General features: G+C 42.2%; 2 protein-coding genes across 6 annotated transcripts in view; both read left to right on the forward strand.

The window, feature by feature from the left end:
- The first annotated feature begins 4,442 nt into the window (after nucleotides 1-4,442).
- tbxtb (T-box transcription factor Tb) lies at nucleotides 4,443-8,104 on the forward strand. The gene is made up of 8 exons (XM_004556060.3): nucleotides 4,443-4,773; nucleotides 4,858-5,122; nucleotides 5,226-5,360; nucleotides 5,672-5,733; nucleotides 5,834-5,895; nucleotides 5,986-6,162; nucleotides 6,484-6,616; nucleotides 7,364-8,104. The coding sequence occupies exons 1-8, from the start codon at nucleotides 4,568-4,570 to the stop codon at nucleotides 7,632-7,634; spliced, it is 1,311 nt and encodes a 436-aa protein (XP_004556117.3). The 5' UTR covers nucleotides 4,443-4,567; the 3' UTR covers nucleotides 7,635-8,104.
- A 12,006-nt stretch (nucleotides 8,105-20,110) lies between these two features.
- pde10a (phosphodiesterase 10A) overlaps nucleotides 20,111-21,034 on the forward strand; it is a 66,143-nt gene continuing 65,219 nt past the window's right edge. For 2 of the 5 annotated variants that reach the window (XM_076891798.1, XM_004556064.4), the window contains exon 1: nucleotides 20,115-20,944. Coding sequence is in view for 2 of the 5 variants with exons in the window: in XM_023155250.3 (XP_023011018.2) it covers nucleotides 20,923-20,944 (22 nt within the window). In the remaining 3 variants the exon portion in view is untranslated. Of the gene's footprint in view, nucleotides 20,945-21,034 lie in introns of all 5 variants that reach the window. The other 3 variants (XM_023155250.3, XR_013101387.1, XM_004556061.5) reach the window with 3 other exon arrangements.

Below are 21,034 nucleotides of genomic sequence, written 5' to 3' on the forward strand. Positions count from 1 at the left end.
TTCATAATTTTTACACTTTTCTTTTGCACAGATGAAAGCACTTTAATATATAATTCCTCTGGAATTAAATTGAATTTTAGTCTATTTCGGACATTGTCATGCGGTTATACTTACATGCTGGAATAAGGACAAAACAGAGAAGAAGATAAGAGGCAGCTCTGTGTGCGTCTAACAGTTACTTCAAACAGACAGGCCGAAACAACTCGATAGAAGCGGAAAGATTCCTGAATCACTCTGTTGGTTATAAAAATGTTCATATGCGTATATGAACATCAATTTAAAAGCATTTGTCAGGGAGAAGTTTTTAGTCTTCATCACATTTCCTTGCCATTGCTTCATGCTAAATGCGGTGGCTCTGTGGTGTGGTGGTTAACACAAAAAGCAAAAGCTTTCTGGCTTTAGACTGTGACGAGACACAAACCCAGCGATTGGGGGGGACAAGCCGAGTGTCCATCTCCAGCCCGGATTATTGGGAGGGTTACATCAGGATGGATGTGCAGTGTATCATCTGTGCCACATCAAACAAGCAGATCTGCTGTGGTGACTCCTTGGAAAATAAGGGAGCGGCTGAAACTACCTACCAGCTATATATTTTATGGCCTGACCTCAAGTACTTGATAAAATTGAAAAAAGTGTTATTTCCCAAAATGCAACTGTTTCCTTTAAAATTAGAAAGAAATGTGCCAAGGAAAAGCCGCATTTACCCATAGACTTGTTGAAGTTTCCTGATCCAATATTAAATTTAGAAAACTTTATAAATAGTATCCTAACAGTTATTATTAAGGATAGAGAGCATTATTTAAAATATTTACAGTAATGTAAGGGAACGGTGGCAGAGGATGGTGAAGAGACTCAAAAAAGTGAGAAAACCAGAGAAGAGGTTATGCTCAAGTGCTGAGATGAGCATATATGGACAAGCATGCAGGATTCATTTTTTCTCTCACCTCTGTGTCAAAGTGGGCCTAAGCAAACAGAGGATGAGCCTGACTGGAGGGAAAGCAAGAGAAGGCAAACAGTGACTGGTCAAAGCCAGGAGGCATGTGGGAGCGTTAAGGTCGCCTCAGTGCTGAAATCTTAGATCCACTAGCTCTGGAGAAAACTCCCCACCCTATAGACATCCACAGGCTGTCAGTGCTTTAACTGAAGCCCTGCACTGGAAGTACTGGTGTATAAATGTGTTTTACATATTGACTAAAACAATTAATTTACTCTCCAAAAACCTCCCTCTCCATGATAATCATTAGGTACTTTATGTTTTATTTTTTATTTTTTTATCTGAATACATTTCATCCTTATCACACGTGTCTACATAAAGCATACAAAGCTTATATTCAGTTCATTTCAAAGTGCTAATTAATAACAACAGTTCCCTCAAAACACTTTATATTATAAGGTGGAAGAACCTACAAAGAAGACTGAGAAAACCCCAACAATTATATGACCCCTAGTGAGTAAGTGGTTTGGCAACAGTGGGAAGGAAAAACTCTCTTTTAACAGGAAGAAAACTCAGGCTCAGGGAGGGGCGGCCATCTGCCACACTCAGCTGGGTGTGAGGGGAGGAGGACACGACAACTATGACTATTTATGGCAGCATTAGACTCTATAGTGTGTTTTTCACAGTTGGAAAGTTCCATTGCTTCTGTCTATCTTAATACAGAAGTCAGCTAACCTAATCAACAAACCAAAATGAAGAATATATGTACAGCCCTGAAGTCATTTTTGAGCAGAAGAAATTTCTATAATGAAAAACATTCAAAAGTGCAGTTCAAACAGATATTGAGGTTGATCATCTCTCAGTTGATTTTCACGAGTTGTGCCAATGATGGCGAGAAAATGAAATCAAAAAGCCAGTGAACAGCTTATTATACAATAAGCAAATAGGTTAAAATATGCGAAACGCTTCTCTTTTTTTCTCGAGATTCAAAGCTGAGACAATACAAGTTTAAATCTTTTTTCTCAGGTTTGCTTGAATTGCACCTGCATTTCATCCTTTGAGGATTGAGGGGGGGGTGGGGTGGTCTGGGAGGGGATCTAAAGCGCAATAGAGATCAATGTTAATTCACAGTCCTGCTGACCCACACCAGGAAATGGCCTGGTGTGACAGTTAGCACCAGGTGGGGTGTTGGAGGAGAAGAGACAGGCGCCAAATGGGACACTAGGACTGTGGGAAATGACACCTCTGACTTTTAAACCATTTCTACCTCGGCTAATATACAAAGGGGTTCCTCTTTTTAAATGACTAAATAACTAATAGAAAAGGAAGTTATAACTGAATGAAATGCTCTGCACTTGTAGATAAAAGAGACCACATTCACAGCCAGAAGCTTGACTTTATGAGGACCTTCCAGACCGAGCTGATTGACTTGATTAGAATTTAATGCTGCGTCTTCAACTTTTCTATTAAACAGACAATCCCTGAGATCCCTGAGAAGAGCAGGAAAGCAGATATTTACGTCAGTCTTCTGAGGCAAAGATACGCCCTTTCTTTAACCAACATGGTTTCCACATAAAAGTTGGTAAGTGACATGGAAAGTTTAACCTTTGTCTGTGAGATCTTTTTTGTTTTTTAGTAACATTCATATTCATTGAGGCGACACAATCTGAAGGAGTCTTTCAGCTTCTCTTTAACCTGAGTGGGATTTGTTTTTCTCTGCTTGCTGTGAACTCTGGTCCAGACTGCTGGACACAGAGTCAGACTCACTGTGCTGGCAGGAGGAATGAGGCGCCCAAGATTTGGTTAGTAACACAAGCCAACCGCAACACAACACCACAGAGCTATACTGGAAGCTAACACGTGGGTGCCACAAACTATCTGCTTTTATCATTTGTTTTTATCTTATTTGTTATTTCTTGGATGCCACCATGGCAACGGCAGTATATAGTAGTTATTTGTGAGGGTGACACTGCTGTACTAAATGGATGTAAATCACTTTTTCATTTAGTGAGTTATCAGTGACTGTGTTTTTTCTTTCTTGTTCTACCGTAGGTCCTTCCAGGCATCGGCTCCAAGCAGGAGGGGGAGCCAGCCCAGCCTATCGAAACAACGGGAAAGTGTTCAGACTCACAGACCCTCGCATCCCCAACACCTGAGCAGGGTGTCAGGTGCATGAAAGCAAATATGAAAAACAAAAACTATTTAGACCGATGTTCATGTGTGAGTGTTTTCTATGCAGCCAGCAGAGTTTGAGACTTGGGTCTGTGACACAGGAGCCTTCAGTGATTCACTTTTCAAAAGGTAAAGGTTCTCAAAGTGAACTGTTTTCTTCAGGATTCAAGATTCTTTACTTTTGTGTCAGTTTGTTTTAATAAAAACATTCATCTACGCTCACTGGCTTTTTTAAGTTTTAGTAAAATGATCAAGGATGTTGTTGTTGCACTTTGTGTGCGTTTGTCTAGATCTCTCATTCATTCATCACTTAAATTAAATTTGATTGGATAGAAGTGAGCTGGGGCTCTAAAGGTCAAGATGTGCCTGAGATGATTACACTATATACAGTACAGCTTGGAAAGCATTCACAGTGTTGAATACTTACATGCTACATGTTTTTTTAAATACATTTTTAAGATTTTCAGTCAAATTTTTTTCTGTTTGTCATTATGGTCTATTATATGAAGGTTTTGAATAAGGCTGTACAAACTGTAGAACAAGTGAAGTGCTGTGAACACTTTCCACATGCACTCTACATTATAAATAATAATAAAAAATAAATGTCATAAAAGTGAATGAGTAAGACATTGTCCCACAAGCAAAACATACACATACACAACAAAATATACACTAAAGTTTTGACTATAACGAAACATCACTTCAGACCTTTTTTCTTTGAGAAAATGTGTATTACATTTCCTCAAAGAAAAAAAAAACTCTCCATAAGAGATTTAGAGTTGTGAAACTTGGACTAGTTCAGTCAAAAATAATTGGAGTTATTAATTTTTAATTTATGTGGATTTGTGAACTTTTATTTGAATTTCTGTGTGTTTGGATCACTGTGTTGTTCATTTTATTTGTTTATCTTTGTTCCTTCCTTTTTTGTTGATTTGTTTATGTTGAAAAAAAAAACCCAACAACAACACAGAACTGAAAAGGTTTCAAGCTGTAGCTCAGAAATAATTCTCATAAAATCGGGCTGCCATCAGTTTACAATAAAAGTGAAAGAATTACTCAAACTGCAGCGTGGATCTTGTGAAGGCCAGCTCAGCGATTTGCTTTCTGCAGGTGTGGCTTTGATCAAAGTGTCAATGTTTACAGGTTGATGTAATAAAGAAGGTCAAACTGCTTTATTCAAAACGCTGTCATCCTGTGGGCCTCAATGATATGGCCGCTTTCAGCCAATCTGCAACAAGTCTGCGAAGATCAAAGAGGAGATGAGCCAACCACCTCTCCTCCAAACACCCATCCTCAGCTGGAGCTTCTCTTTAGCCTTTATATGCAGGAGCTGTGAGTGACGTTCAGCTTCCTCGGACAGAAGTTGTTTTTCCAATTGCACAAGGAGACGAAAGAGATTCTGGAGCAGCTTTAAGGTTCTTCAGTAAGCTACGTGTTTCAGCCCTGGAGGTACTGGACAGAATGGCGACAGGCGCTGGCGAGTGTCCGAGCAAGGCCGTTCAGTACCGGGTAGATCACCTCCTCAGTGCGGTGGAGAGTGAGCTGCAGGCCGGGAGCGAGAAGGGTGACCCCACGGAGAGGGAGCTGAAAGTGTCCTTGGATGAGAGCGAGCTGTGGCAAACGTTTAAAAACCTCACAAATGAAATGATAGTTACAAAGAATGGCAGGTGAGCGCATGGACGGATAGACTGATGTAAAACACAGTTCTAAGTTTCTTCCGTTTTTTAAAATGTGTGACTTTTTTTTTTAAGGCGCATGTTTCCGGTGCTGAAAGTGAGCGTGTCTGGACTGGACCCGAACGCCATGTATTCCTTTTTGCTGGATTTCGCGTCTGCAGACAACCACAGGTGGAAATACGTCAACGGAGAGTGGGTGCCTGGTGGAAAACCCGAACCTCAAACTCCCAGCTGTGTGTACATCCACCCAGACTCCCCAAACTTCGGCGCGCACTGGATGAAGGCTCCCGTCTCGTTTAGTAAAGTCAAACTCACAAATAAGCTCAACGGAGGAGGTCAGGTAAGTGCAAGGCAAGTTCGTGCCGTGTTTTTAAAATGAAATACACAATGAAAATGCGTTTCAGAGACACAACATAGCTACATCTGCGTTGTCGTTTTTCCAGATCATGTTAAATTCTTTGCACAAGTATGAGCCACGCATTCATATAGTTCGGGTTGGAGGCCCACGGAGGATGATCACCAGCCACTCTTTCCCAGAGACACAGTTTATTGCAGTAACGGCGTACCAAAATGAAGAGGTAGGCAATGCACCGATTTGTGTGTGTGTGTGTGTGTGTGTGTGTGTGTGTGTGTGTGTGTGTGTGTGTGTGTGTGTGTGTGTGTGTGTGTGTGTGTTTTAGAATAAAATGAGTTTAGCAAGAAATATGGTTAACAGAAATAGAATACAAATAAAGTTTAATGTGTGCGTAATTTACGCACAGCTTTTGCGCACGATTTAGTTTATTCGGGGTTTTTTAATTTGGGGTTTTGATTTTGCTCGTTTGTTTGTTTAATTTTAACAAACCATATCCACGTTATTTATGCATTTTTTTTAATATTTGGATTTTAGATAACTGCCCTGAAAATAAAGTACAACCCTTTTGCCAAGGCCTTTCTAGACGCAAAGGAGAGGTAAGGATACATGTGAAGTTTAAATTTTGCATTAAAGCGTGTGAAAGGGTTTTCTCAAACAACACAATCAGTAGAAATAAACCAGTCTTCATTCTCGCAGGACTGATAATAAAGACATACGAGAAGATGCCAGTGAAAACCAGCAATCTGGTTACTCTCAGTGTAAGTATATCTTCTTTTTTCTTTCTTTTTTCATTGTAATAAGCAAGTGGTGCTAATCTTTTCCTTTATTTTCTCCTCTCATGGAGACAGTGGGTAGCTGGTTTATTCCAGGGGCAGCTCCTCTCTGCCCTTCAGCCAGTCCTCACAGCCAGTTTGGGAGTCCAATCTCCCTCTCGCCATCCCATGGTTGCGAGCGCTACTCAACTCTGAGGACCCACCGCTCTGCCCCTTACTCCAGCCCGTATACCCATCGGACCAACTCACCCAGTGAGTATCTCTCTCCACCAGTTACCTTTTTATAGAATCACACCACTTCCTTCCCCAACTATTAACAAGAAACTCAAACAAACGTTACTGAGCTGGGAATGTTTTGCATTCCTTTGGCTTTTGTGCGAGCGGAGCCTAAGAGCTGTAAACAGCGTGGCTTTGCACAAGGATGTATGAGATTCACCCCTGTCACTGTCAGGGGGACTAGTCCTGAAACATACAGACAAAACAAAAGGTGATAAACTTTATAATAAAGATATATAATTTGACTTTTGACAGATATATCCAAAACCACTGAACACAGATGTCTTTGTGTTGCAGCCAGTTTCTCAGACAACTCTTCAACCTGTCTGTCGATGCTTTCAAGCCATGATAACTGGTCCAGTCTTCAGATGCCAACACACTCGAGCATGATTCCCATGGCCCATAACTCCACCTCTGGTACCAGTTCTAGGTTTGTGCTGTTTTCTTTTGCTTATTTTTCTGACTCTAGTCAGAAATGATAGGATAATCACAAAAGACAATGAAAATTCAGTCCTTGGATGTGCAAGATCACAAATCTTCTCTCAATTATTATCTTTTTTAGTCCAGTATTAGTAAAGCATTAGGAGGAACAAGAGTTTGGTTCACGTTTGGTCAAAATGATAATTTAAACATACAAATAATTATACAAGATGCAAATAGTGCATTAATAATACTGGCGAGAAAGGAAAAACACATATATAAGGCAAAGATTTCAGCTAAACTAGATTATAAATCAGTTATTTGTAGCAAAGGTCCATTTTTATGCATTTTGAAATAGATCATGTACAAAAAGAATTACGTCATTAGAAGTTAAAATACTTAAACTGACTCTAACATTGAAGCTTTAAAGAGTGTGAGGCACTGACTTGAGATTGTTTGTTTGTTCTCACAAACAACCGTTAGATACAAAATCCATACAAAAAGTAGCATCATCAGAGACGTTGAATAGCTCTCCTTCATTTCTCTCAAATTTAGCTTTTCATTTTGTCTTTTTCACTTTGCAAAAACTTAATGATCTTTATGTATTTAAACTAAAAAACACATTGAACAAATACAACACATTTAAAAAAAAACAAAAAAACTTTATCAATGCCATGTCTGAACATTTGAATGAGAAGCACTTTTAAAACATCCAAAGAAGAGACGAATGAGAAGTTTTCTGTCCATCTCTGTCCAGTCAGTACACCAGCCTGTGGTCTGTGAGCAACTCGTCACTCACTCCGGTGTCCCACAATGGGGGGATAAACAACTGTCTGAGCTCCCAGTTTCTTCGAGGGTCCAGCAGCCACTATCCCACCCTGTCTCATTCAGCAACAGTGCCCTCCTCTGGCTCTCCCATGTACGACAACAGCACGGCCACAGAAGTGCATGATACGGCTCAGTATGACCTCTCGCCACTTGGCCGACTGCCATCCGCCTGGACCCCAGTTACGCCTCCGTCCCTGTGATGAAAAATTCTCTTCAAGCTGAGAGAAAAAGAGAGAGATCGCCATGAAACGTTGACCTCGTGCTTTACCTGATGTTGGTTTGAAAGGTGAAATTAGTTCTCAAAAACACAATTTGGTCCTTTAAACATCACTGATAATGTTCGGTCAGTTTCTAAGACATTTAAACTGGTGCTAATGAAAAGCAGCAAAGGCTTAAATTCAGCCTTCAGAGGACTACTGAAATAGCTGGGGGGGATTTTCTTTTGGTTTACTTTTGCTTGAATTCATTCAAAGTATTTATTCAAAAAAGCAGGAATTTTAAAATGTTAATCTGCTTACATTAAGCATAACTTGCATAACATTCACTGCAGTAAGCAACAAAGATGTACAGTTGAAAAATGTTAAATCGCTAATACATTGTTTATAGTGTAAATGAGAAAGGAATCCAGCAAACTGTAAATAGCTAAATGAGGGTTTTTCAAGGTTTTTAAATGAAAAGTGGAATCCATTGTCAATATTCTGCAATCTGACATTAAAGATCATGTTTCTCATATCGTCTCTTTTACATTCTCCCATTGTCCTTTCATTGTCTGTGTGGTTTTAATCATTTAGTCATATTGATTCAACAATAAAAATAAGGGACAAAAGGTTTACTGATTTTTTTTAAGCTGAAACATTTCATTAGGATTGAGCTATTTTATTTTAAATCATTTAACTTTATTTACTTGTGTACACTATTCACACTGACTTCAGCATGTGCAGTATGTCTTTCTGCTTCTTGTTCCAATGAGCAAAGAAGAATAATTTTACACATAATTGTGTCTGCACTTTGAAAAAGTTTTCACAGGACTCTCTGCAGTCCTGTGAAAAAATATAAGTCCGGGGTAGCGGTCATGTCCGGTTAGGGGCTCTGTTGGCTCTCCGGTGACTGTTTCCTCGCGGCTGCGTGCAGCGGGGCTAGGGGAGGGTCTGTGCTGACGGACGTGGGTTACTGACCTGGTAGCCTGGCTGCCCCTGGGTGGGTCCGGGATGGGCGTGAGGTTCTGGGGGCGCTCCGTCTCTGGGCTGGGACCCGGACCGGGCCTCGGGGGCTTGGGTCCTGGTTGGTGTGTTGCCGGGGTTGTGGGTGGGTGGGTGCATGGGGGCCCAGCCCTGGAGCAGGGTGCCGCCGGTGCGTCGAGCCACCTGGGGGGCTCTTCAACTGGTGGGGGAGATTGTCACATCTTGCAGGAGCTTTCCTCTCCTCAGGAGCTGCCTCTGCAGGAGGGGGAGATACAGGAGAGGTGGAGGAAGATCTCAGCCTGGGTGTTTATTGTCTTATGTAGTCTGGAAGATGAGTGGATGGTGGGGTGGGTGCAGTTTTCTCTGTGGTGGGGTTGGGTGGACTGTCCCGGGCTCTGTGGGGCCGGGCGGCGCTGCTGCACTGGGCCCGGTCTGGATGGGCCTGGGCCCCCTTTCCCTGGGGGTGCCTACTGGGGTCAGCGGGGGAGCTGGCCCCAGGGAGGGGTCACTTGCCCCTCCCTTCCTTCCCTCCCCATCTCCAGCTGCCTCCCTCTTCCCGCTCCACCACAACCACCCACACATGCAGGGCCTTGGAGTAGGGGTATGTCACCAGGGTGCAGAGGAGGCTACCCCCCCCTCTGTCCCCTTCTGGCTGCCTCTGCCTCAATTTTATCCCACAACTTAGACATTCACATTACTCACACTCTCATTACACATACATATAGGATCTTGGGGGTGGGCACGATACACGGAGTCCAAAGTACCATCAGGGTGTACACCCCACCCCTGGCATCGTTGCCCACCTCTCAATTTTAAATACACGTAGACATTGAGGGCTAGCAGGAGGGACCATGCGCTTACCTGCTGCTCTCTGGCAGGTAGCTCCATGCCCTCCTGGGTTTTAAATGCACCTTGGAACACACATGCATCAACATTACAATGAGCGGGTGGAGGGAGGTTCGGAGTCTTCTCTCACCCCCGTTCTCTGCGACCTGCTGGAGCAGGGGGGCTAGGACTAGGAGGAGGAGTTGACCGTCCGACTGCGGTCTGGAGTGTGGAGCCTTCCTGCTGCTGCGGAGTCGGGGCGGTCTGCCTCCCCCCACCGCAGGGAAAAGGGAAACACCACCTGGGTCTGGGTGCAGTTCCCCCCTCCAGGGGCGAGGGCACCTAGACCCGGTTTGTAGAGTACGCTTGGGGAGTGTGATCGTGTGTACAACGTCTCTTTATGTCTGTCTCCACGTTGGTTGAGTGTGGAGTGAGTGCATATGAGAGCATGAGGGTGGGAATGGATGTTTGTATCTGTGTGTGCCTGTATGTCTGTGTCTATATGTCAGGTTGGGTGTCAGGCGCCACCTCTCTGGGGACATCTCAGGCCCTCCAAGGTTTGGAGGCCTATCTCCCCCTACCACCACTTCCCCTGCCAGTGGCGGACCCCTCAGACATCGGTGCGTTGGTGGTTCTTTGTGTCCGGGGATGGGCGTCCAGGTACACACCGGCTCACTCCTTGGCGGCCGCTTATCGGGGCCTGGAGCCTGGGGCTCGCTCGGGCCACTTCGGAGGTGGGGTGCCCCCGGCCTCTCGGCCTGGGGCTCGGTCACTCAGGCGCAGCTGGCTGCCGGCGGAGCTCACGGGCGCGTCACTGCAACTCCCCCTGGCTTCTGCTCCGCGGCTGCTGAGTGAGCCCTCATCTGGGACTCTCCTCAGCTCTTTCCGGGACAGTGGCGCAGCTGCCCCTCTGTTGGTCTTCCTTGGTCTCTTGTGTTCTGGGGGCCTCTGGATGTCTGGAGTTTTGATCTCCTCCACACCTGCTTCACGCCCTGGAGGACGGGGCTGTGGCCCCCCCACACCCTCTAGCAGATTATTACATGAAGGAACCTTTTAAAAAAAAACAAAAAACAAGCGCGTCCATGCTCACAGGTGTACACACTGGTGATCACACCCACAAACTACACCCTTTTTGCCTCCTACCTCAAAGCACACTGTGTTCTGTTGATCTTATGTGCTGCACAATAATGTTTAACATTTAGTATTTACTGTCATATTCCCATATATCATTGTGATGTTGTTTATTCTATTACTCTTGTTCTCTTCTGCTTGCTTTCTTTTTTCTTTCTCAGCAGGTGATCCAGGTGATTGATATATGCATTTTTTTTTCTCTGCCCGTTCTGTTGGTTTTTGTCTTTTGCCCTTCTCCCCCGTCCCTCTTCTCAGCTGTTTCTCTTTCCCTCTTTCTTTCTCCCCTTCTTTCCCCCAGTCTGTCCCGTATTCAGTAAGTGAAAATAAAATAAACAATAAAAGGTGAATCAAATGGACCATTACGGCAAGGCTGGGATGGTCAGTTTGGTAAAGTAAATCCGTTGGGCATCTTTCTTTGCCTTTAGACAACAATTCTGATGGCAAAAGAGCCAAACGGGACAGGCCAAAAAAAAAAAAAAAAAAAAAAAAATATATATATATATATATATATATATATATATATATATATATATATATATATATATATATATAAGTCCACCTCATGCTTCAATAGCTAGCAGAAGCACCTTTAGCAACAACTTGAAGTAGGGTCAAGTTCTGGGTGAATTTGTCAGTCTCTCGCATCATTGTGGAGGAATTATAGCTCACTCTTCTTTATGACCAACAAGCACAAATTATTAACCCTACACTGCCGCCGTGTCCATCCAAGGACATTGTTGCAGAAGATTTGTGGTTTGTTCAGCTGCAACTTTGCAAACCTTTAGATAGAGATGTTTACTCCTGTCAACCCTTCCAAACAAGTCATACTGGTTCAGTCTTTTTCTAATTGTACTGTTGTAAAACGTAACATTTGACATGTGAACTGGGGCCCGTAGAGTCCGGGACGCAGCTGTCGCCTAGTCTGACCTTTGGGTGAATTTGCTGGGATTTGCTGAGACAAACTGCCAAAACTTCTGCTTTTATAGAGGTGGTCACGCTTCCTGATGATCAATTAAAGTACATATAATCAGCAGGGCTTTAATTCCTATGGAAGCAGTAAGGGTGTGCTTAGTTTTTCATAGACCTGTAGGATCCTTGAAAACTTTCCTTTTCACATGACTGTACGTAGATTTGAGGAAGGCAAGCTAAACCACTGGAGGCTGAAGTGCTTGAGTGTGAACGTCAGGGTGACAAATCTCAGAGAACCACACAGCTTTTGTGCTCACACCCCGTTTCCTTTTATATCTCTCTGGGACGTTTTCTTGGACTGTGTCTGGAACATTGTGTGGGTTGTCATTATGAAAAGAATAACTTACACCCTGCTCAGTTTCACTTCTTAAACCTTGATGTTTTCTATATGCTGAAAGATTTTCAAAGTAGTATTGTAGTTTTGAATCTTTTTGGTTTGGTATTTAAATAATATTCTCATTAAATGCACAAACTATAGCTTGTTCGGCTCCCCGTTATTATGCAAAAAGCTTTTTAGCACCCTGACGTCAGAGTGCACGCCCAGGCGTGTTTCTTGTTAATTAAGTTAGAAAATATTAAGTCGTGTCAGTGCAGGCATGACATGTAAATAACCTCAGGACATACAACAGTGTTGTTTTTGTTTTTGTCCCGTGTTATTGACCTGAAACGCTGCGGAATTGCAACTTAATAAAAAGGTATTTTTTTCTGTAGTTTTTAAATGAAATAATTTCACAACAATATTTGGTTTCTTCTGAAGTTCTAATTTTTCATTTTTATTTTTTTATTTCTTATTTTGCCTTTTTCCTTCAGACTGGATATCAACTCAGTCTTTGTTCACACCAGCACCGTATCCGCTGGTCATATGCCACATTAGATCTGGGTCACCAGATCTAATGTGGATCTGTGATATGTGATATCACATGGGAAGCTTTAATAATTCTGGTGTCTCTATAGTCGTGTGCAAGAACAGCGGCTCCTCTCGCGTTTTATGTAAGTTCAACTTCTTTTTGGTCAAAGTGAAAACAGTGTGGTATCATATAAGGAAGTACCCACTCTAAATCATACCCTATTTTTTCAGCTGTTTTACACCAAATGGGTTTCCAACATTAACAACATCTGGATTAAATGAGATTCCAAACTAACCACTGAGACCATAAACTCATTATAAAAAATATTCTTACACAGAGTTTAAAGTGGGATCATCTTCTAATAGAATTCAGACCAATCATACTTACGTCTACAACCAGAGGACTTGCCCCCTGCTGGTCATTAAAAACAATGTTTGTTTAAGGCACTTCCTCAATGACTTCACTTTTCAGAGAAGTGAATGTTTCCAAATGTCTTCTTTCCATGATGTGAGGTCATTTTTTATTTCTCTTCTATTTATATTGTTCGCAGAGTCAGTTTTCCTAACAATGAAGCCATTGCTGTTACATTTGCTGTATATTCTGTATATGCTCTTACTACAGGCTTGAAAAGCATACTTGAAGAAGGCCCTTCTTGGAGGCAGAGGCGACTGTGCAATAACACCCTTTATGAGGCAGATTAAGTCATTTCGGTACCAAGATAAAAACCCACAGTTTGCAGCACAGAAGGCCAAACCCAGCCTCTGGGTGACAATCAAGTACCCAAAATCCCACAAATCACATTGTGGGAGGAGGTCGGTGTTTTTACTTCCACAAAATCTAAGAAACACTCAGAGGCACCACCATGATAAAGTTGAAGAGACTGCAGGAATTAATCTACTGCTCTGCAGCAAAAAGTTTTGAAGAAGCAGAAAGTAAACTATGTCAATGACCCCAGTAGATACAGGAGGCAGAAGGAAACCAATCATATAGTGAGAGAACTCAACAAAGAACAGAGGAAACTCAGAGAGGAGGAGAGGAGAGGCAGACCTGATGCAGACATCTGGAGCAAGCTTCTGAGGAGTGAGGAGCCAGCTTACAGAGGCAGAAGTTACAGGAGTCTAGAAGTGGACTAGAACAGGCTTCTGCAAGAATCTCTTCGGGTTTGCAAACAACCCCCCATCAGAAAGGAGCACAGTGTTAATCTACAGGCAGACCTGGAAAAACAACTAAAAATGTCCAGAACAGAAAAAAAACACCTTCTCATCTGACATGCTACCAGTAAATGTTCTGAAGCGCCAGATCACGTGACCTAGATGGAGTGAACTTCAGTGGTTTAATTTGTGTCACTGCCTCAAAGTGCTGATTGCAAATAAACTTGTATGTAAATAAAATACTCATAAGGTACTCATTTTTTAGTGGCAGAAATAATTATTTGATCCCGTGCTGAATTTGTACGTTTGCTCGCTTACATAGAGATGAGCAGTCTCTCATGTTTATGGCAGTTTCATTTTAATGGAGGGAGACAGAATATCAACCAAAAATCCAGGAAAAGCACATCACATAAAACTTATGAACGGATTTGTATGTTACTGAGTGACATGAGTATTGGATCTCCGAGCAAAATATGACTGAGAACGAAACTTTCTAAATCCTTCCGGTTTCTTGGTTGAAGGCAAAGTGGTGAACTCGCCCGGTACACAGCCCCAAAGCATAATGTATCCACCTCTGTGCTTGGGTGTGGGGATGATGTCCTTTGGGTCATGCTCAGTATTTCTCTTCCTCCAAACACAGCAGGTCTACTTGATGCCAAAGAGCTCGATTTTGGTTTCATCTGACCACAGCACTTTCTCCCAAGCCTTCTCTGAAGCATTTAGATTTTTACTGCCAAACTTAAGATGAGTCTGTACTAGAGATGGACCGATCCGATATTACGTATCGGTATCGGTCCGATACTGACGTAAATTACTGGATCGGATATCTGCCAGAAATAAAAAATGTAATCGATCCATTAGATATCAAAAAAAAAGCTCCTCACAAAACTTGCGACATGGCATAACTCAGCTCATAACCTTAGCACATCGGAGCAGTGTGCATCACGTGATAGAGTGGCTGTGTGTATTTGTAGCCTCGCTACCAAACCAGCATTTCATCTCTGATGAAGTTATCCCAGAGAGAAGTAAAGCAAATGTGTAAGTTCATCTCTGAATGTTTGTAAAGCATTCCCACATTAAACTTAACAACCAATATATGGAGCAACTGGCTCTTCTCTGTCCCTCCCTCTCCTGTTGCTACTTCAATCATGAAACTGCTTAATGATCAGCTGATCGGCTTTTCTGTCGCGAGTCCGTCTCTCTTGTTTGTTTTTGGCCCACTTTGCACCAGAAAGAGGAAACCAGCGGCTGAACAACAGCAGCTCGTTTAACCTTGATAAGCTGTTGTTAGAATGTATTTAATATTAATTTCTACACCAGGATCTTTTTCTAGCTGACGGCTGGTAACTGTGCAGGGGCGGATCTAGCAAAGTTTAGCCAGGGGGCCCATAGGGCATGAACAGGGAAAAGGGGGCACAAAGACATACTTTTCTTTCTTATTCTCATTTAAAATGTCTAGCTTTTAATAAATACTTATCTGAATCTTACACCCAAAGTTTTAATCTGATGTAAAATATATAGAAGTCCATTACTGTGTATAGTAACTGTTAAGTCTAATATACCCTAGTAAGCTATAGTACTTTTTCCTTTGGGAAGGTACCATCTGTGCAGTCTGCAATTCTGTTGAAGAAAGATGTTGAATCTATTTAATTATTCTTGAAAAGTAATTTATTTCTGTGCATTTTTTTCACACTGCATCAAATTAAAGTTGATTATGTCGATAAAGCATCATGAGGTGGAGGGTAGGGGGGTGGTTCCCTTTTTTTTTTTTTTTGCTGGGAGTTTGCAACCCTATTAGTTGGGTTGCTTAATATTTCTGCTAAGTACTCTTTAAAATACCAGAATAGGAAGGATTGAGTAGGTTTAAGTTTATTAGATTGATCAGTGTTGCTGAACTATGAAATATTTTGGGTGCAGTGCATTTTTTACATACAGGTATAACAGAATAGCTTTAGTGTTGTTGTTTATTTAAACTTGAGTATGAACTTATACAAAATGCAGCAATATTTTTTTTTTAAAAACAGTTTTATTGATTCAAAAACACTATATCGGATTCATATTGGTTTCATATCGGTATTGGCAGATATTCAAATTTATGATATCGGTATCGGACATAAAAAAGTGATATCGTGCCATCTCTAGTCTGTACATGAGCCTTCTTGAGCAGAGGGACCTTGAGGGTGTGGCAAGATTTCAGTTATTTAGTGGTGACTGTGGTATCAACTGCCTTGTCCCTGACGTCCTTTGACAGCTCTTTGGTCTTGCCCCGTGGTGGTGGAAAGGTGGGAATTGGAGGAAACTGATTCTAAGGACATCAGGAGTATCTGTAGTTGACTGATGTGTCACATGGACATACAGTCAATCTGTGAACCAGAATTCTGGCTGGTTTGTAGGGGATGAATTGTTTTACTAAATGACATGCAAATAAATTTGTAACTTTTATGTTTTTAGAAAAAAGCAGATAAAAATTAAAAAGTCTTCATTTCTTTGTAGGTGAGCCAACTTACAGATTCAGCAAGGGATCAAATAAATATTTCTCCCACTGTACTTACAGTATAACTTGTGTCTTTTTTCCCCTTTATCCCCACAGTTGTTACTTCCTTGTTGTACACACGGGCACACATTTTAAGTCCTGAAAATCACAGGCTGTATGATGTATAAATGTATCTGTGTATCAGTGTCTCTTTGAAAGACAAACCTTTTAGGCATTTATGTCCTGAATAAATATCTTTATTAAATACAGACACTGGTAGTGATTTTACAGTGGACTGCAAACAATCATGAGAATTAACTAATAATGTCACTCTTGAGGTTAGGCTAGTCTTTTAAGTCTTGTTTACTTGGTTTTGAAAAAGAAATAATAAATCTGTCACTGTATATATTTAAACCCAACTGGACTTTCATTTAAGATTTAATTATGTTCCAATTGTGTAACAGAAGATTTTGACAGCACTTTCTATTACAGTTATCGTTCTGTGAGGAAGTTCATCTTGTAAGCTTGAAGAAAGGAGTATTGTTTAACCAAGAATTACATGAAAACGTTTTAATCCAAGTGTAGCATCAAATCAGTTACATTTCTGGGATATTGACCTGGTCAGTTAAGTAGCAGAGGGGGTTGTTAATCAGTTTTAGCTGCTTCGGTGTTAATGAAATCAACAACAGGCCCACTAGAGCAGCAACAATAAGACAACCCCCTTAAAAAGAATGGTGGAGGTTGTTTTTTCTGACTGCTTTTTTCAAGAGTTTTGCAGGTGTCATGTGTCACTATTTTCAATTCGATTCCATTTTATTTATATAGCACCAAATCACAAGAGCAGTCACCTCAAGGAGCTACTTGCAGCATGAACCAACACCTGGATCCTACAGAGGTTGCACAGGTAGTCCAGTTCCTCACCTCCAGGATAGCAAATCAATACTTACCATTGCCAGAAGGTCAGCTTCTTTATGAAAGGAGGAACAGGATGAGCACTACAAAATGACCTCTGGCAGTCACAAATGTGAATGTCTCTTGTGATGTAACCTGGACAAATAGTCAGTGATGCGCACAGAGTCTTAACATCAGACACCCTCTCCCTGGTAACCCAGCCACGGGTGATTAGGCCCCGCTTCTGTCCAGGTAGCATGCTCCTCCATGTATCAGCCCTCTTCAGCAAAGCCTTCAGGAGGACTTATCTGCAGCTTCCAGGATGTTTTTGATACTATTCTGCAGTCCATACATCCCCACGAGCCCTAGAACTTTAGAGACTGACCTGCAAAGGCCCTACACCCCACCTCCACAGGCTTGCAGCACACCTTCTCAGCACACCTGCCGAAAGTCGGCAACCAGTTCTGCATGTTTTACCTTCTTTCTTTCCTGCATTTCCTCCAACTAATCTTCCCATTGGACAGTCAACTCCAGCAGGATGACTTGCTTCAACTCTTCAGACAGCAGGCCTGTATCAGGCCTACGTGTGGTGACTGTCTGGGAACCTCAGCTGTCTCCCAAGATCACCCAGAAGCTGCCAGTCTCTTGTTATTGCCAGGAGCTTTCCCTGCACCCTTTGTTGGGGCAGTGTGGGCCCAAGAAAGATGTTGAAATACTGGTGTAAACAAGTCTGGCCCTGAAGGGCAGGAAAATTTGCAGTTGCTGTTGCTTCTTGCTGTGGTTTATGACAGCACAGATGGTATCTGCTAACACCCAAAGAAGATGCTTGTGGTGCCAGTGGTAACGCCCCCACCCTCCCAAACTCCTTGGCAGCTGCTGAGAATGTGGTCCAGTGTGACCTTCTGGTGACAGAAAGGTGAGACAGCCAGGCCTCAACTGTACAGGTTGGAGGTGCTCAGAAGAAGATTGTATACCAGCTTCCCCAGAAACTTGAAGCAGAGAGCTTCCATCTTTTAGAGCTCTGCTGAAGTGATTTTACCTGCAGCATTCTCCCACTTGTTCAGGGTCCTTGTTTGTCCAGCATCACAGGTTTCCTCCTATTTAGCACGCAGTTTCTACTGAATGAGTTGGTGGCACTCTTTCTCCTTCCAAGCCCTGCTGGGCAGTTACAACTATGCCAACCAAGCTGTTATCCCGCAGTTTGGCATTGTGACCAATATATTACTATACTATTATTACCTGTTTTTTTCCCTCATAGAGATTTATTAGTTTCCACATTATCACCCCCAGGTTTTGGCCTCTGATTACCCAGTTGCATAAATTCCAGTGTAATATTACTCAGCTAAAACCATTGTTGATACAAAGTAGAACTTGGTCATTACTTGTGCATTACTTTGGTAATTACATGGCAATATCTCACCAATTATATATGATTACTGTCTCGTTTGCATCTTATTACCGCACTGTTACTACTTTATTACCAAGCTGTAATAGAAAGTGCCGCCAAGCTTTCCTTTTCACATGACTGTATTTTTTCAACTCAAACCTGATTATCTTCCCATTTTGCAACAGGAGATTTTTATTACTACAATTGTGTTACATTATGATCAATGTCACATTTTTTTCTATTCACTCTTTGTACTCACACCTCAACAAAACATTTCTATAACTGCAAAATACAGACACTTAAAGAATTCTGTACTGATATATGCAAAACTATCATGTTTGAAGATTAAGCCATCAAGTAACAAAAAGTGCAGAAATTCACTAAACTGCAGGGGGAAAAGGACATTATGACTGAAGCGACAGAAGGCTAGCCAAGAGGCACAAAAGCCCATTCAGTCCAGAAGATCAAGGTCAGTCTATAAGGACATCAAGACATCCTCTCCTTTGTACGAACCGCAACCGCACACTGACAGGAAGGAACGGACATCTAATCTGCTAAATCAAATACACAACTGACTCATGTCTCTAAGCATCTCACTGTAAACCTATCTGAGCAGCTGAAATGGTCTCAGCCTGTGTACTACAGAGATGTTAAACTGGATGTGATTACACATCAGTGTTAAATAAATCCTCACTGCAAAGGTGGATTGACTCTAACTGGGGGTAACACACACCAAAAAAAAATGTGACTGCTTGATTTTTATAGAGATTCACATCTAAAGACACATATTTGTCTTTGGCATTGGTGTGTAAACAAACAGACTTATCCGTGTAGGTTCTCTCTTGTTCTGTGCTCATGGCTTTTATAGACTATTACAAGTGCAATAAAAAAAATCCAAAGGGAAGGCATAATCATCAGACTGTGGAATGATATACAACCAGTCCTTCTTGCAAGAGTCAATTATAGCCCGTGTCCTTTGCTTATTATAAGGAATTATATTTAAAGCAAAAGAATCATCATCATCATCATAATAATAATAATAGAAACATCTATCAAAAATCTGAAAAAGCCACGAAGGCAGGGTATTTCTCTAAGCTTAATAATCCCATTATGATCCCAATGAAAAAAAAGCTCTCTGTCAAAGCAGGGAGCATTGACGCAAGCATGTCTTGACGTCAGTAGCTGCAGTGAGTGAGGAATGGGAGGGGGGGGGGGGAGAGAGAGAGAGAGAGAGAGAGCGAGCGAGGGAGATGCGTCTTTGCCTTCAGAAAATACCACGAAATGCCAGCGTCACTGGCACGAATGCAACTGTAGCAACAAACCTATGTTTGATTTCCAAACTACTCGCTTTGACATCAGAGTATGCACATTTTGTAGAAACGATATGCGCGCGGCGCTTGAAATCTAAACCAGATGTAGTAAATGGAATAAGATCCTCTGACCCGGGAGTGCTCATAAATAAATCAACTATGAGAGAATGAAGGGCGAGCGGGAGGGAGAGTATTTGCTCAACTGGTGTCAGGCACACCTCTGTGACTCTCCAAAAAAGCAAAATGAATGTGTAGCAGTCACTGATAATCTGATACTGTCTGTGCAGTTCTATCCAGCTGGATATCTCCTCAAAATCTCCAAGCACGCACAGTCCTTTGTCGCTGTAGCAAAAGAAGGGCGCTGATTTCACTATTCTCTGGCATTCCTAGGCGAGTCGAGCGGAGAGGGAAAAACTACCATCAAGCAATTTGTAAAAGCCAGACCAGTGGCGTCATTGGCTGCTGCTGTATATACTGTGCGTAATACCACGATTCTTCTGCCTCATTTATTCACAGCTCATTCTCAAGTTGCTCTGTGGCTCCCGAACACTGAAGTCAAACCAAACCTATTCGTTCAAGACTGGTCTTCACAACATCATGCGTGTTTGTTCGATTTATGTTAGTCTCGCACACGGATTAGGAGGTTTTGTGCGAGACGTATTACAGACAAAAACATTGTTCTCCACTCGTCGCTGGACTGATGGTATTGTGAAAAAGAAGGTACTGTACTCCCCCTACACTACTTCTGTAAAACACTGTCTCCAATTTTACGCTGGAAAGGAATCCTCCCCTCCTTAACAGATGTTGCCGGAGAGTGTTTTCTACTCGCAACATAGTGTGTAGCGCAGATGTTGCCAGAGGAACGTATGCTTCGGTGTACTTTATCGGGCAGAGCACGTCCAGCTAATCTCCGTTTACATTGGCCTTTACTCTTGAAGATACCCAAGAGTTCCCGTTGTGTCGGCTGTGCGTCATCGATGCCTGATTAGACTTGTAGTCTGACGTCGCCGAGCACCATTCAAGCAAAATACCTCACACAATGTTGAAAGTCTAAAATGATTTTTTAACGCATCCGGGATGACGAAAACCACTTTTTTTCTTTCTTATATAGAGGTGGATCAACAAGTTGCCTCCAGTGCGTAATTTCCATCTGAGCAGGTCTGAAGCGTAATCCGCGACACACGTGATCGACAAATCACTCCAGCTGCAAATATTTCTCATTTGTCAAGAGAAATAAACCCCGGACGGACGTGGAGACGCATCTTGTGTGATTACGGCGGGAATCAAGAGCTGACGGGCCTCTTGTTTCGCTGAGTCTCCAGATGCTCGACTGGCCGCCACATGGTAACTTTGCGCACACAGCACGCTGCAAAGGGCACATATAGAGAAGGAATCTGAATGAACGGGACTGAGATTTATTCGCATTTCTCTTAT

The sequence above is a fragment of the Maylandia zebra genome, linkage group LG13 (genome assembly GCF_041146795.1).
Source record: "Maylandia zebra isolate NMK-2024a linkage group LG13, Mzebra_GT3a, whole genome shotgun sequence".
Classification (NCBI taxonomy): Eukaryota; Metazoa; Chordata; class Actinopteri; order Cichliformes; family Cichlidae; genus Maylandia; species Maylandia zebra.

Excerpts from the sequence above, each read along its gene's own strand:
- tbxtb (XM_004556060.3), top strand. The coding sequence starts at position 4,568 with ATGGCGACAGGCGCTGGCGAGTGTCCGAGCAAGGCCGTTCAGTACCGG. Across the intron at positions 5,123-5,225 it reads AGCTCAACGGAGGAGGTCAG|ATCATGTTAAATTCTTTGCA; the intron begins GTAAGTGCAAGG and ends TCGTTTTTCCAG. Across the intron at positions 6,163-6,483 it reads CCATCGGACCAACTCACCCA|CCAGTTTCTCAGACAACTCT; the intron begins GTGAGTATCTCT and ends TTTGTGTTGCAG.